Source organism: Platichthys flesus, chromosome 11, assembly GCF_949316205.1.
Source record: "Platichthys flesus chromosome 11, fPlaFle2.1, whole genome shotgun sequence".
NCBI classification, from domain to species: Eukaryota; Metazoa; Chordata; class Actinopteri; order Pleuronectiformes; family Pleuronectidae; genus Platichthys; species Platichthys flesus.
In genome coordinates, this window is record NC_084955.1 from 8,736,671 (window position 1) to 8,751,965 (window position 15,295).

The window sequence follows — 15,295 nt, forward strand, 5'->3', positions numbered from 1 at the left end:
TGGTTTCTTTGGAAATCTCTCTCAACTTCAAGAGCCATAGCCAATGTAATGGAGAATCAGTAGTTCGGCTTTCTAAGTTATGATGAGTGTGTATCAGTTAGATTGCACTTTTTATATGTAAATAATAAATTCTGAAACAATTGTTTATTTAACTGCTGCCTTCAAACTCGGTTTGAATGGACGTGTGCTTTTGTGTGTGTTTGTGTGTGTGTTGTTCTGCAAAATAAACCAAATATAAAAATTGTCAAATTGTCAACTCCATCCTAATAGTGTATATAGACATAATAAATTGTAATGTAAAGACCTAAACATAAGAAGACTGCTTGGTGCAGTTCACATTATGAAATTAAGGCATTCTTAATAATATTCATATTCACAATTATTACAGAAATGAACAAAGGTGCAATGACAATATACCTTACAAATAACTGGCAAACTGCCTTCTCTGTGTATGAACACACAGGAGACAACCCGTGGATCAACTGTACAGCAGAGAATCACTTAAACCTATCACTTAAAGGTTAGGGTAAGCCAAATTAACTAAATACACACTCATTGTCAAACTCTGCTAATGCTTACTCAGGTATCACTAACTGTACTTTGTGTGTTCACTGTAGAAAAAGATGAATGAATAAAACATAACGTTATTAACATTGTGTTAACAGTAGCCTTGTTACCTGTTTTGCGAAATGAGCTTCAATGGTTTAATAAAGTTGGTTTGAAAAAGAAGTTTCCCTTTGCGCTGGCAGACCCAAACAATTGATGTCAGATCAGATCGCACTGCAGCTGTAGAATTATAAAGTAGAGAAGCAAAGTGCTGGTGGTGCCCATGTGTTCAAACTGCGGTTCTACTCTTCATCTCAAAATCAAACTGCACACAAACACACACACAAGCGGATGTTTAATGTGACCGTAAACAGGACCGTGCTTTTTAGAACCATAGTCAGACCAAACTGTCAGAACCACGATATCATCGATCGTCAGAGCAGCACGCAGCGTGTGCCTGTTAGCATTAGCATAGCGGGGATGAGTTGATTAACTTCCACATAACCCACATCTCCACCACGATGACAGACTACGCTGAAGAGCAGAGGAATGAACTCGAAGCTATTGAGTCCATCTACGAAGACTCGTTCACAGGTCAGGCTTTCATCAGTGTTGACAGTGAAGACAACGTCAGCTAGCTCATAGGCTAACAAGCAGACGTCTGTTAGCTGTCTGTTGAGTGAAGGATATAATCTTTCCTCCAGCTCCCACTTGTTCACATTAAAGTCAGACAGGCAGTGGTCGAGCTGTGGGACTTCCACTGACCCGACATGCATACAATACAAGAAGTACGATTAACTTCAGTCCGATTTGGCCTAACTCTTACCAGATTGAAAACAACCCTGCAAAATGGACACGCTTATAGCGCACGTCCATCATGTTTACGTTTAGTGGTGCTGATCTGGACTAGTAACCGTAACCCTGAACTTCGCTATGCTATTGGTGATTACGGTAATATCGTGATGCTATGAATCTGCGATAATCCATGTATTGCAAGACAATCATATAATTATCCATCACGATATATATCTAACTGAAGAAGAAATACAAAATGTCTCCCAAGAGGTAAAGTTCAGGATTTGTGTGCCTGAAAATTGGTATCACTTCCACAGGCAGAGATTAAACAACTATATTTAGTGTGTATTTCAATCATTCCAATGTAAAATAACCATAAGGGGGCATAAGTCCCAACTACATACATATAAAACTAAATAAGTAAATGTCTATATTTGGCATCTGCAAGACGATAATCGTATATCATGAGTCAGGACGACGATATATAGCCATAGAGATATTTTGTCCCACTCCTATCGTTAATGTGCAGGTCAGTGAGTGGACTTACTGGACCTTCATGCTGGGGCAGTTAGCTGTAGTCTACACTGTCCGATTCTTTGTCAAATAATGGTTTGTGTTTGCAGTGCTTACAGAGGATCCCACCAGCTTCACCATCACCGTAACATCTGATGTAGGGGAACAGGGTGAAAGTGAGTATACTAATGTGTGTGTGTGGTTGCAAAATGTCTTCCAGTGCACATATGGCATTGGAAGGTTGAAAGTCAAGTTTATGTTAAATTACCGGATTTTAATCTAAAAGTAATTTGTTTTTGTTTTGCACACATTAACATATATACACATCTTTGACAGGACTAAGAACAGGATGTGTTGAATCTGCCTCTGTAGCTCTCTCACATTTACCTCTCAGGCCTTTCCTGCTTCTGATTCGTTAGTTCAGTCACATGAGAGCAGGAAGTGTGTATTGTAGATGTAGATGACCACTGCGGAGAGCATCAAAGTGCTGCTCAGAAAGTTATCCGTCGCCATCCTTTGTCGAGCGACCAAACTACCCCACATTCAACCCTCACATAATACTTCATAATTTTAATACATTGGTCAGCAATATATCAGGCGATAAGGTACAAAAAGATTTGAAAGCTGATGACTTGAAATATAGCAGAGAACAAGCTGTCTGTTCCTGTTGCAGTTGCGGAAGCAACACTGAAGTTCACGTATGTGGAGAAATACCCAGATGAGCCTCCCCTGTGGGAGATCTTCTCCCAGGACAACTTGGAAGATGTTGATGCGGCCTCACTCCTCACTCTACTGCAGCAACAGGTCTGTTCATCTAAACAGATGTAAACTTATATGTCTTGTTTCCTTTTTGCTACAGCACAGAGTTAAGCTCTGTTAATCATGTGTCTTGTGTTCTCTTTTGAAAACAATCAAAACCAAAATGAGGGAATATACACAACATTTTATATTTTTACTTCATGATGACGCCCCTATCTTGTCCACTGAAATGTGGTGATTGGCTCTCCGTCAACATAGATGGGGACCATGTTTTGTAACAGATCAGAGTGTCCCACTAACACTGAAAGCAGCTGCTACACAAAATGTTCATGCTAAAGTCGGATTATTATCTAAGATAGATATAATGGGACTGCAGGGATTTGGGCTGGCTGTGGCTCAGGAGATAATAACTTTATTTGATTCACACCAAAAACCCAAGGCAAAATGAGTAATGAAGTATGATGAGAGGTATTCAGTTCAGTTCTATTTTAAGAGCCAAATCACAACATAAAAAGATCAAGAGTGATCAAAGCACTGTAAAGTGCTTTGAGTCAGTGGTCATTATGACTAGATAAGATGTGTTTACCAGAAAGTGACTAAATGATACTATAGAGGTTGTTGGGGACATTATATGTGTGGAGGCGGTGGACTAGTGGCAGAAACTTGGACTTTGGGCAGGGTCTCTGGTTCGTCTCTGGTTCAACTCCACGGATAGACAACAAAAGACGAACCTGGATTGATCTGCCCAAAAATCCAAGAGTCTCCCTACCCTGTCTAGTGCCCCTGAGCAAGGCACCTTACTCCCCCAACATCTGCTCCCCGAGCGCCGTACATGGTCGCTCACTGCTCTGTGTGTCCTGCACCAGATGGGTCAAAAGCAGAGATTACATTTCCCTACCTGCATGAGTGTGACTTTTTATGTCTGTGCATGTGTTTGGGACTAATAAATGCAACTTAATCTTAATAGGTAGAGCATGAAATCCAATCTACTCACTGACGCTTTCACATACTGGTTGTGTTTATTCCCACATGCTTCCTCATTATCAGCTTTCTTTCTAAGAGAAAAGGCTTTTTTAGAACAGGTAGGCCCTGAGTCATGTTAGTGTGGTGAGGCGGCCTCGCGTTAGCTTTTTACTTCTAACAATTATGTTTCAGAATCATAAGGGTGGTTTTAATATGAAATATTATCTTGCTGAACAAATCCTATCAAGTGTCATTATCATGTTTATTACATAGCCTTAGTTTTCTGCAATATTCCAAAATTCTAAATCCTAATAATTCCTTGTCAGTGTACCCAGGCGAATGTGTACTTCATCCCTGCAGCACTGGATTGTCTCATTTCGGCTCTTGTGCATGCATCTCACTCAATGTTCTCAAACGATCATTTGAGAACATTTACCAACCATGCAATTGGTCTTTGAGTTTCCTGGCAGCTCTGGGATAGGAGTGCTCTGCCAATTTATAATTTGTAGATCTAGGTCCCGATAGGACAGCTTCCGGGTGTGAATCCATACCACGTTCCATCTCTTAGTGATGTCAGGTATCTCCTGATCCGAGACCATACACCAATGTAATCAGAATCACTGATGTCTAAATGTGGTCACTCTGCAGGCAGAAGAAAACCTGGGCATGGTGATGATCTTCACCCTGGTGACAGCTGTTCAGGAGAAACTCAACGAAATTGTGGATCTGATGAAAAATAGACAAGAGGAGGAGAAGCAACGTAAAGAGAGAGAAGCAGAGGAAGCAGAGAAGGTAGGAACATGAACTATCAGCAACACGCCATACAAAGGCTGTTGTTAAAGATTGGATGTGGTCAGTAAAGGCTCTCATCAGTACAGTGTGAAGTTGCATTGATGTGTGTGTGTTTGATTGATTGACAGGTTACGTTCCAAGGCACAGTGGTAAACATTGAAAACTTCTTGTTATGGAAATCCGGTTTTGAGTTGGAGATGGCCGAGATGAGGCATAAAAAGCAGCAGAAGGAGGAGGAGCAGGCGTTGAAAACCAAACTCACCGGTAACGTTTATGTCCTCACATTGCCCTTTTCCCTCAGGGCTCACATCTTCGTGACTTGAAAATGTATGGACTTGTGATAATGTCATTTTTTCCTCACTAGGTAAACAACTGTTTGAGACAGACCACAACTTGGACACATCCGACATTCAGTTCCTTGAAGAGGGTAAATAAAATGGCTGTGACTGTTTGAAACTTTTTATTTAGGCTTCTCTTTGGCAACGTGAGAATAGTAAAAAAAAAATATGAAGATATCTATTACAATTAAACTACGATGGTGTGAGCACAAATATGAAAAAGTGTTAGACTTTTGTGAACACATTTTCACAATATTGTAAGACACAGCATGTGAGATGATATGTGGTGTTTATTGAAATAATAATTGTTAAAATTTGTAGAATTTCCTCAAACTTGCATGAGAGTGCACTGAAGTGGAAGGGAACATGGAGATTTTAGGAGCTATTGAACATTGTAAGAATATCAACCAGGATCAGAAAACATAACATCTTTAGTTGGAGAGGATCTTTTGGAGAGCGATTAGCTTTACGTCACATTCCACTCACAGCTGTTTTCTTCCTTTGCAGCTGGAAACAGCGTTGAAGTGGATGAGTCACTGTTTCAGGACATCGAGGACTTGGACTTGGATGAGGACGACCCTGACTTTGACCCTTTAGGGATGGGCAGTGACGAGGATTAATGCCGAAGTACAACAGAGGAATGACAGGACAGCACTACTCTTCTCTGGAACACGATCATCTGCTCAGAGGATCCACCGGCTGCGTTTATTTTTCAAAGACTTGTACGGCAGCTGTGGAACTCTTCGCAAATACAACATACACACCGATACACTTACGGGTGTCCATTTCTATGCCTTTACAATGGAAGGCATCCCAGTGACATGCAACGTTGGCCAGAAGAGGGCAGTACAATGTCAAGTATAGCCAGGGAATGGATGAAGTGTGCACGTTTCAACACCCCAACATATTCATGTACTAAGTGACAATAAGGTGACACTCAACCTGTTAGTTAGGTTCAAGTAAAAAAAAGTATTGATGGCAAAATGTACGATTGACTTTCAAGATTAAAACTAATTATGGAATCTGGCTGTTTTTTGAGTTTTATATTGAAATGTTATTACTGATGTAAACAGGCTTCTTCAGGAGGAGCTTGTTTGAACATTGTATAATGTTAGGTTGTTAAAGTACATCTACACGAATCAGTTATATTTGATAACCATGCATATCAGTATTTTTAAATTGATCATCTGGTTTGTATGTAAAACCATCATCTGCAACCGAGCCAGAAATTATATCTAAATGTAGAGGAGCAGTAACATGGACGTACAGGGCACATACAAAACGCATTCCCATGTAGTGACCTGAAAAGTACTTGTGTGGCTACACATTTTAATACTCTTATTTGATTTCTAAATCCTTTTTTTTTGTGGTCGAAGATCAAAAGGTCAAGGTCTTGTATCTGGTCTCTGGTCTCTTGAATCAATATCTTAAAACCACATTTAGGGAATTTCTTCAACGTTCGATCGGTTGTCACTTGGACTAAAATATTTGATTCGATTGCAGGGGTCAAAGGTCACTATCATATATATATATAGATATATATATATATATCTATATATATATATGAATCTATGTAGCTGGAAACTGCTCTGGTTGGCGGAGGCATACAACCACAGTGCGGTATTTCTAGTTACTGCTCCCAACAGTGAGACATGTGATGCGATAATGAGAACAGGGATGAGAGACACAAGCTTCTCAGTGCATCAGTGTTTATTGTCTCATAAACAGTCATATAACAACTGAATAAGTTTACAACAACTCATTTTATTAAAATATATAATTTACATCTTTCATAGCCAGCCTTCATCATCATGCACTGCACACTGTAAAATCAGTTGCGTAAGCAGTTTCACAAATGCTGTTACACCACCACAACCCAGGTGAACTTGTTCAATATACACAAAAAATAGTGTTAATAAGCAGCTGAGGCCAGTTATTTGTGAGGCCAGTTAAAAGTCAGTTATTTGTTTGTATGTGTGTGTGTGTGCGTGCCCATTTATGATGTGAGTGTTAAATCTGTGATGTTCTGTTTTAGTTTGTCACTCAGTCTGAATATGATAACTTAAAGTATCATTTGTGTCCACTCTGGTGTAAAGCAGAGGGTCTGACCAGCAAAGGAATTAACAACAAAGATTATTTGATTCTGACAGACGTCCTGACACTGTCTGTGCTTTGACTCTTATTTTATCACTGCAGCACAGAACATGAGGAGAAATTAAAGCATAAGCCTTTTACATTTCAGTAATCCTAAATTCACCACATACTTTGCCCCTATGCTGAAGGAGCATCAGACAGACCTTCCAGAGGACGATAACAGACGACATTCAGGCTAAAAACAAGGTTTAAGAACTTTGTTTCGAGTCGAATTTGAATGTCTGGGGACACTGGGATGACACCACAGGAGCAGTATGGAGGCATGTTTTTTTCTTTTGTTTTTTACATTTGAAGTATTGTTCACCATTTACTTAATTGTATCGGATATAGCTGCAATGAAGTTTACCCCTTAAACTCCAAAAGTGTTTTATTGGACTCAAGCACCTCACCCACTGTCAGCTTGTGGTGAGTGGAGTCAAATATACATTTTTGGGGTGAACTATCACTTTAACTACCCTCTCACGTCTAGTGTTTCTTTTCTCGTCACATGATCACATTGTCTTCATGTCACTTTGTTAGATTTCAAACAAATGTTTTTTGTAATAAAGGAGTCTGGCTCTGCCACATGAGCCAGGGTTAACTGAGGCAGTTGACAAGCGGCTCTGTAGTACACGTTATCAGGACGAAGCCTGATAACTAAAACACAAAGAGGCGTTAAGACATCCTTTTGATTATGTGTCACTCTTAGTCAAAAGGTTGATGTTGAGGTGAGTCAACACCAATGAGTTTACTCACCTGCACTTGAAGTCACATTTCTATGAAATTGAACACAAGCAGTGGGTGTGGTCTCTTGTACAGACTGAGACAATATGGTTTCACTGATATTTTAATCCATAAACTCTGACTTATGCAAAAGTAAATATAGACTAATACAATATATTTAGCAGCCATATTAGACATTCCACAGACAATCCAATGGTTTTAACTCATTGATAACAAATTAGATATATGAGAATGGTATGCAAGACATTTCTACTATTGTCAAAGCAACTGGTAATTAGGTTGTAAATGCAGCTTGATTCAAAGAGCATTCAGTGCATCAGCAAGCAGTAATACTGTAACGTACATGACTACAAAACAAGGCTGCTATAGTTAGACCACAACCTAGCCATTCCATGATTTCATTGGTATTATAAGATACCCCAATAGAGATTTGCATAGGTTTTTGAACTAAAATGGGGAAGGGAACTGCCATAAATTGAAATGTACCCTCAGATGCTAATATATACACAGGGAAAGAGAAGCAGACGCTGTCTCTGTAAAGCAGAGTTCATGGAGTTGCAACTGTTTCTTCTTTTTGTTCTCTTTGTTGTCGTGAGAGCAACAAACTGCTCACTCAATGTCCAGGATGTCCCAGATAAAAGACAGAGGAACATCCTTCATCTCTTTGTTGAAGGTCTCGTCAAACCTCTCATTCTGGGCCACAGTGAAGTGGTTCTTCCAGTCCCCGATGGTGCCTGATGTTGCCAGTACATGGAAGGAGAAGGAGAAGGAGAAGATTGTGGTGATTAATCCTCACTCTGCCATGCGTCCTTAGTCTGGATGTACAGTTTACTACTTCATTTTTGCGTGGTTCCCTCTGTTTCAGATACATCCGACACAGATCCACGCAGTCTACGTGCAAACTTAATTGTAGTAATGGTGAAATTATTTTATCAGTAAGCTAATGCAGTACAATAGGTAATCTTTTTGACATTAAAAGGTGTGGAGAACACATTGATGCAGGAAGACAGTATCTCCACTCAGGAAAGCAAACACAGCTTTCTTTCTTTAGTGGTGATGCGAGTGATTACAGTTTTGTGATTTCAGCTTCTTACTACTGCCCTCGAGTGGCCAATAAAATTCTCGACTCTTGAGACTCCTCATGGAGTAAAACCCCTGGATTCATAATAACATTCATTGCTACACTGTGCATCGTTTAGAAGATGTTAATTCCAAACAGTTTTAGGCTATGGTTTTTACCGTGTTAGGATTTAATGGAAGTACAGAGTTATTATACAAGCACATCCATCTATCCATCCACCCATCTGCCCACTCACACATCTCTCTATTTGTCTCTCTATCCATCCATCCATCCATCCACACATACATCCACACATCCATCCATCCATCCATCCACCCACCCATCCACTCACATGTCCACCCATCCACCCTTCCATCCTTCCTAACTCGTTCAGATTTCCTCTATAATTCCTCAGGTTGACATTTTTAACGGCTGGTATTTAGTTCTTCTCAGGGAGAGGCTGAGTTACAGGCTGCACCTGAAGCCCTAAAAACTCTCACCTTTCCTCATGAATCTTCCTTGGTGGTGGTTGAGTAGATCACCTGGCACCTGTTCATAGTTGGCATGAGGGATCTTCTTCATGACGTTGAAGGTGCTGTGTTTCACCACATTTGCCAGCTGCTCATCAGTCAATTCTTTACCCAGGAACAATGAGATCCTCCTCACTACAGACGGCAGGTCCTAAACCAAAGCACAGTTGCACAAAGATCTGTTTTTCAACCTTCGACTCATACAACAACAAATGATATGACAGTGTGTGGACAGGCAACGATTCAAATGATTTGAGTTCCTACTTGAATCATTTCTTCATAAGTGATGAACAGCATGTTCATATCCTCCTTGTGTGAGTGCCATGTCTTAACGTGATCGAACCAGCTACACCCAAACACTGCAATGAAGAATGCACAATGTCACCATCACATTTGAGACGTTCTCTGCACCGCCGAGAGAAACACATGAAGAAAACTACTTTTACCGTCTCCTCTCATAAATTTATCAAAGAAGTCACTGAAATCCCTCGGCGTTTCCAACATGTTTGCAACCTTATGGAAGTGATAGTAAGACACAAGGACATCTTTGGGATTTCTTGCCACGTAGATCACCTAAAAGACGCAAAGTATGGGAATCAACAATAGATAACTTTCTCCTGTGTATTGGTGACTGACTGACTTTTAATTTCCTTGTTGAATTTTAGAGCTGTAACAGGAGCATTACAAACTGAAGATGCTTATCCTGCACTGGGCCTGAAATTGGCCTCTCAGTGATAATGAGAAGATTTGGGTGTGTACCATTTCCTACAGCTACAGAGCAGGAAGTCACAAGCCCAACTCCAACAAAAAGTGCAACACACAGGATGAAGGGTGTATGTTGTCTATGTAGCAGCAAGGTCTAAGAAGGAAAGTGGCAGTCCAACACTGTTGTCTATATATACATAAAACATTGGTGACAAAATGTCCACCTATGCATGAGGTGGTTATTGCCGAAATCGATGAGAAGCATTCTGTATGTTTATGCCTCAATATCAAAACTTTCCCCGAGTGCTATTACTTACAACATATTGCACAATCCCTCCCCTGGTGCTTATATAAATATATATTTTTTTCTACTCCTATTTTTATAATTAAACTTGCACATATACACCACAGTAAATTCCTTGTATGTTTCAACCTGCTTGGCAATATATATTTATAAACAGACCTGCATATGAGAAAGTAGAATTGCTGGTAATGGATTAACACTTAAAAAATGTTCTTCCAAAATGTTCTGAATATAACAATAACAAATGAAGCCTCGCTGTGTTTTTAAAGTGAAGGTGAATGGTGTAGTCGCTGACCTTGCCCCTCTGGCTCAGGGCAGAGGGCATGACGTGGTGCTGCAGATGGGTGACCCTCAGTCTGGGTGACGGGGCCGTGATGAACGCCTGCCTGTTGCCCTTCAGCTCAATCCAGGGGATGAGGTCAGCGTTGGAATATTTGCTGAGTTTACTGACGGCGGTCACATCTCCCTTTGACTCAAGCAGCAGGAGAATCTGCTGCATCCAGATTGTCCCTGTCAAAGAGACGGAAAGGCCTTGTTTTCCAGACACCGTGTACAACTGCAGCAATTAGGTCAAGCATGTGTGTGAGTGCACCTCTCCTCTCCTCTGCGGGAACCTTTGTCCCGATGCCTCTTTGGAGTGTTTTCACACAATACACACTTGTCTGGCTGATCGTTTAATTCCCTGCTCTCTGCTGGAATCAATTTGCGGCTCACAAAGGAGCGGGACGTTCTTTGGAAATGCTGCACATACTAATCAGCCCTCGCTCCTTCCTCTGCGCTGAGAGCTCCAGAAATCACACTGACCTGGAGTGCACTCCCACTGCAGGACACAGGACACCGCAGGAGACTAGTGCGTGCATGCATGCGTGTGTGTGTGTGTGTGTGTGTGTATATGTGTGTGCTGCAGTGTTGTGCATGAACGAACGCAGAAGAACGCGTTCATTGAACACGTCCACCTTTATGAGAACGATGAACTGAATGCAACTCAATGACAAATAATGAATTTGAACGGTGAACACGTTCATATTGTAGCGTCCTCGCGTACAGACGACAGGAAACGTCTCTCTTTATGTGTAACTTTATTAAAGTCCAGCGAACACGACACACTTCTTGTTCGTAACTCTGACACTCCTATCATCCACCACTGTATTCTTCACTCCACTTCCTCATTCACCCTTGATATGCCAACTCATCTGCCAATGAGAGCCTGCCATCCCACAAAACCCTAGAGCCATTGGCCTAGAATTGTCACATGCCCCACCCCTACCTGTTCACTAACGCTTTGCATTATGTTACCCATCACTCATGGCACACATATGCACACCAATCAAGCAACGTATTCCAAGTGTTTTCTTCTCTGGCAAGTGTCTCGGCTCCGAACCGTAGTTGGGAGCTCAGTTCACTGGATTCCAGATTCATTCACTAGACTGCTGGCGCTCAGTACAGCTCAACAGAGCCGTACAGATTCATCTCTGATCCATGCAGCTTCCTTCTACCAAGTTGTGTTAGAAGGACTTTTTCTAACACAATGGTTTGACTTAATGTATTGGTCCAGTAGTTTATTACATAAACCTGTTGACTGACAAATCAGAGATGAAAACATAACCTCCTTAGCAGAGGTAATAGAACCTCCACCCATTTATCAAGGAAATGTCACCAACATTAATAATTATTAGAATCACAACAGGAAATTAAAAGTAGAATGAAATGTTTCGAGAATATCTAAATACTTGACGGGTAATTTTCTATTGGTCGACTTATCAATTCATTTATTAAAAGCTAATTTTCCCCTGCTAGTTATAGGGTCTATAGGGTTTTTATATTGTGTTTTATTTACATTGTTTGTATTTGTTTATTTTTGTTGGTTGTACATCAAATTGCCCATGAAGGATATTAAAGATTTTCTTTTATTGACAACTTTAGTTAATCACAAGCTGCACCAACCAAGCTAGAGCAGCAGAGGAACCCAGCAGCCAGCAGGGGGCAGCCTAAGGACATCACAGCAGACTGTGATTCTTGTAAGGCGTTCAATGACAAGATTGGAAAACGTACTTGGTTATTCTCTAACAATCATCCGGTATCTAAAAGTAACTTTTAAGTAAGGCTGTCAAATTGATGTAGTAAAGTACATAATATTTTCTCTGAAGTGTTTATCAAAAGCAGCATAAAATGACACGGACACACACACAATAATTTGGCCATCTTCTTAATGTGCTTAGTTCTTCAGAACAGCATCAGGCGGTGTGGCCTAGTTGTTCTCCAACAAGAAGGACCAGGGTTCGAATCCCACTCCTTCCCATCTTTAAACCGGAAATATATTGAACACTTAAAAATTGGTAGGATTTCACTTATTAATTGCATATCTTACACTATGTAAATTTAACATAATTAAATATAAAAACAGGGAAACAATTTAATTGAAAAAAAAAAACAAAAAAACCTGCCAGCGCAATTTGTGCGCAGTAGGCTTCTGCGCAGATGTGCGCAGTAGGCTTCTGCGCAGCATGTGCGCAGCATGTGCGCAATGGGCTTCTTAGGTTGTACGCGCGCAGTTTTTTTTTAATTTAATTTAATTTAATTTTTAATTTAATTTTTTTTTAATTAATTTAATATATATCTTTTTTATATCTAATTTTTCATCATCACCATCATTTCTCCGCGCTGGTTCAGGGGTGAATGATGCTGGTCAGGGGCGGACTGGGGGAAAAAAGTGGCCCGGGAGTTTCTGTCAGACCGGCCCACTCAATACACGGCGGTGCGCATGCGTATAACTGGGTGCCGCGTTGCGTGTATGTATGCAAATCCAAATTCTCTACACTTCGGCTGTGTAAGAACCAATTTAGAGGTGTTTATTAATAAGGTGGAGATCTTTTCTTACTTTGGACTTCCGAAGTCTGTAAAACACATATTAAAAGACACTTAAAAAAAAATCGAAAAATAGTCACCATGAGTGTGAAGACCGATTGCGAGTAGCAGTATAAAATCAGTCAGTGCGAATAGATAGGTATAGCTCTTGGAGAAAATTACGCTTGTGCCGCTGTTTCAACCATTGTAGGGCTGATGCGATGATGGGCGTGGGCCGGTACATCATAGTGATGGGCCGTTGGATTTATATTTTCGGCCATCGGCCCACCGGGGATGTCCCCGGTATTCCCGATGGCCAGTCCGCCCCTGATGCTGGTCTTCACAGGAGATTATGTGTGTGGCCTCGGAGCCTCCCGGTTCTTACAAGGAGGCGGACCGCTTTTCGCAGCGCTTCTAACTCCGGTGCGTCCCCGGGGTTAAGAAAATGATGGTTTGACTTGACGTATTGTTTTAAATTGCATGTGTCACGTCATGAGAGATCAGTCTCCTATGGCGCCTGTACCAGGAGCCGCCCCTGTCACTGGTTATCTTTGCTCGCTGTCTGGCCGGTAACCAGCCGTCTGGACCGCTCCGTGAATAAGGAGGAGGAGATGTTTCTTTACTTGGAATACGGCCACTCTATTCCTCGGATATACAGCAGGAGCAACACAGGCATCACCTCCAGGTGGTCCGTCACTTCTCGTTATACACACACTTTTAGCGTCTTTACGCACAACACCCAGATGCACTACGTCACACACTACAAACTTTCCTTAAAGGGGAAGGTCATACCTGCAACACAACAGCTCTCGGTCTCATATACAGATGGCAAGAGAAAGCAGAGAGGGATTTTTACACACTGTGTGATAAAGATTCCGTCAGTAAAGGCCAGGAATAATGATGAATAAGGTTTTCTTTAACAAGTTAAGTCTTTCATTCTCACTTTCCACCTTAAAACGATGGCATGAACTGAACTATGAACTAGTTCAGAGTTTAAATGGTGAACTATGAACGTGAACTATTTTCATGTTTACTTGTATGAACTGAAATTTGGACTAGTTCATGAGAGGTGTAAACTTGCACAACACTGTGTGTGTGTGTGTGTGTGTGTGTGTGTGTGTGTGTACTCTCCTCTCACCTGACTTTGGGTATGTGATGACAAACACATCCGAGTCCCTGATCTCCAGGTTGCAAATCTGGTCCACATCATCCGGATCATGCGTCCCCTCGATCAGCTTGATGCCCTTGTGTGGCACCAGTTCAGGTTCATGTGCGTTTACATCATTAGATTCCATGATCACTAAATCAATAAAAAGAAAAAAGGTGAGATGTGTTTTCCTCCATATGTGCTGTGGCTCCTTACGGCCATGTAATAAGAGCACAAAGTTATGCGACCACCTATCCGTGCGCTTCAATCAACAAGTTGCATACCTGCTGTTCGCTCCGCTGTCCGACGCTGAAGAAACGTCGTCCACACAATGTTAATATGATCCCTTCACTTCTTCCAGCGGGAAACACCTTTTAATGATCGCCAATTGCTGCTATAAATACGTTTCCGAGGTCCGCCCACTTCTCACTCGCCGAAAAGTGGAGATGCGCGACGCGCACGCCTTTTTACGCATTGAGAAAACGCGCAGCCACAGAGTACAGACAGAGCCGCTCGACGCACCGCACCCCAGCAAACAAAGTGATGACAGGGGAGTGGAGGGAGGGAAGGAGGGAAGGAGTATTGAATAAAGGACAGGGGAAGGAAGGAAGCAAGGATGGAAGGATAGAGGGAAGGGGGGATTGAAGAAAGGACAGGGGAAGGAAGGAGGCAAGGATGGAAGGATAGAGAGAAAGAGGGAAGGAAGAAAGGGACTCCCAGGAGGCTCATCTGTCAGTGGGTCAGGTGATAAACAGAACATGCTGATTATGTAACATCAAAACCAAAACAAGTGTGTGGTGTTGCATAAGCTGCACTTCTAGTACGGGAGGTGAGACTGAGAGTGTTTTCCAAATAATACACACACTCTGGGTCACCAGTGCAGAGGCTGAACCCCTGACTGCAGCTCCCCTGACATGAACCCCTTCTTCACTCTCGCCTGACAAGAGATCCGCCACCACTCAGACCCGCTCACGAGTCCTCTCCAGTGACTTGATGTTAATAACACTGGGAGGTTTGCTTGAGACGTGTAGTGTAAGGGAAATATTACATGTGACCACAATATGATCATGTTTATTTCCCCTTTGAATGATCATGATTGAATCTCATACAATGTTACGTTGA

At 41.5% G+C, this 15,295-nt stretch overlaps 2 protein-coding genes across 2 annotated transcripts; one reads left to right on the forward strand and one right to left on the reverse strand.

The window, feature by feature from the left end:
• The first annotated feature begins 956 nt into the window (after positions 1–956).
• Positions 957–5,728, forward strand: rwdd1 (RWD domain containing 1). Its single transcript, XM_062398747.1, has 7 exons — positions 957–1,140; positions 1,965–2,030; positions 2,528–2,658; positions 4,225–4,368; positions 4,497–4,632; positions 4,733–4,795; positions 5,214–5,728. Exons 1-7 carry the CDS (start codon positions 1,068–1,070, stop codon positions 5,324–5,326), a joined length of 726 nt encoding a protein of 241 aa, XP_062254731.1. The 5' UTR covers positions 957–1,067; the 3' UTR covers positions 5,327–5,728.
• Positions 5,729–6,398: 670 nt separating this feature from the next.
• Positions 6,399–14,786, reverse strand: LOC133964578 (amine sulfotransferase-like). The gene is made up of 7 exons (XM_062398746.1): positions 14,458–14,786; positions 14,165–14,326; positions 10,478–10,692; positions 9,620–9,746; positions 9,438–9,532; positions 9,144–9,324; positions 6,399–8,317 (listed from the first exon to the last, which is right to left on the reverse strand). Exons 2-7 carry the CDS (start codon positions 14,319–14,321, stop codon positions 8,193–8,195), a joined length of 900 nt encoding a protein of 299 aa, XP_062254730.1. The 5' UTR covers positions 14,322–14,326; positions 14,458–14,786; the 3' UTR covers positions 6,399–8,192.
• Between the last annotated feature and the right edge of the window lie 509 nt (positions 14,787–15,295).

What these genes read in the sequence shown, in the direction of transcription:
- rwdd1 (XM_062398747.1), top strand. Translation starts at nt 1,068, where the DNA reads ATGACAGACTACGCTGAAGAGCAGAGGAATGAACTCGAAGCTATTGAG. An exon ending in TCACTCTACTGCAGCAACAG is followed by an intron (nt 2,659 to 4,224) that starts GTCTGTTCATCT and finishes GTCACTCTGCAG; the next exon opens with GCAGAAGAAAACCTGGGCAT. An exon ending in CATTCAGTTCCTTGAAGAGG is followed by an intron (nt 4,796 to 5,213) that starts GTAAATAAAATG and finishes CTTCCTTTGCAG; the next exon opens with CTGGAAACAGCGTTGAAGTG.
- LOC133964578 (XM_062398746.1), bottom strand. Translation starts at nt 14,321, where the DNA reads ATGGAATCTAATGATGTAAACGCACATGAACCTGAACTGGTGCCACAC. An exon ending in CCCTGAGCCAGAGGGGCAAG is followed by an intron (nt 9,747 to 10,477) that starts GTCAGCGACTAC and finishes TGCGTCTTTTAG; the next exon opens with GTGATCTACGTGGCAAGAAA. An exon ending in TAAATTTATGAGAGGAGACG is followed by an intron (nt 9,533 to 9,619) that starts GTAAAAGTAGTT and finishes TCTTCATTGCAG; the next exon opens with TGTTTGGGTGTAGCTGGTTC.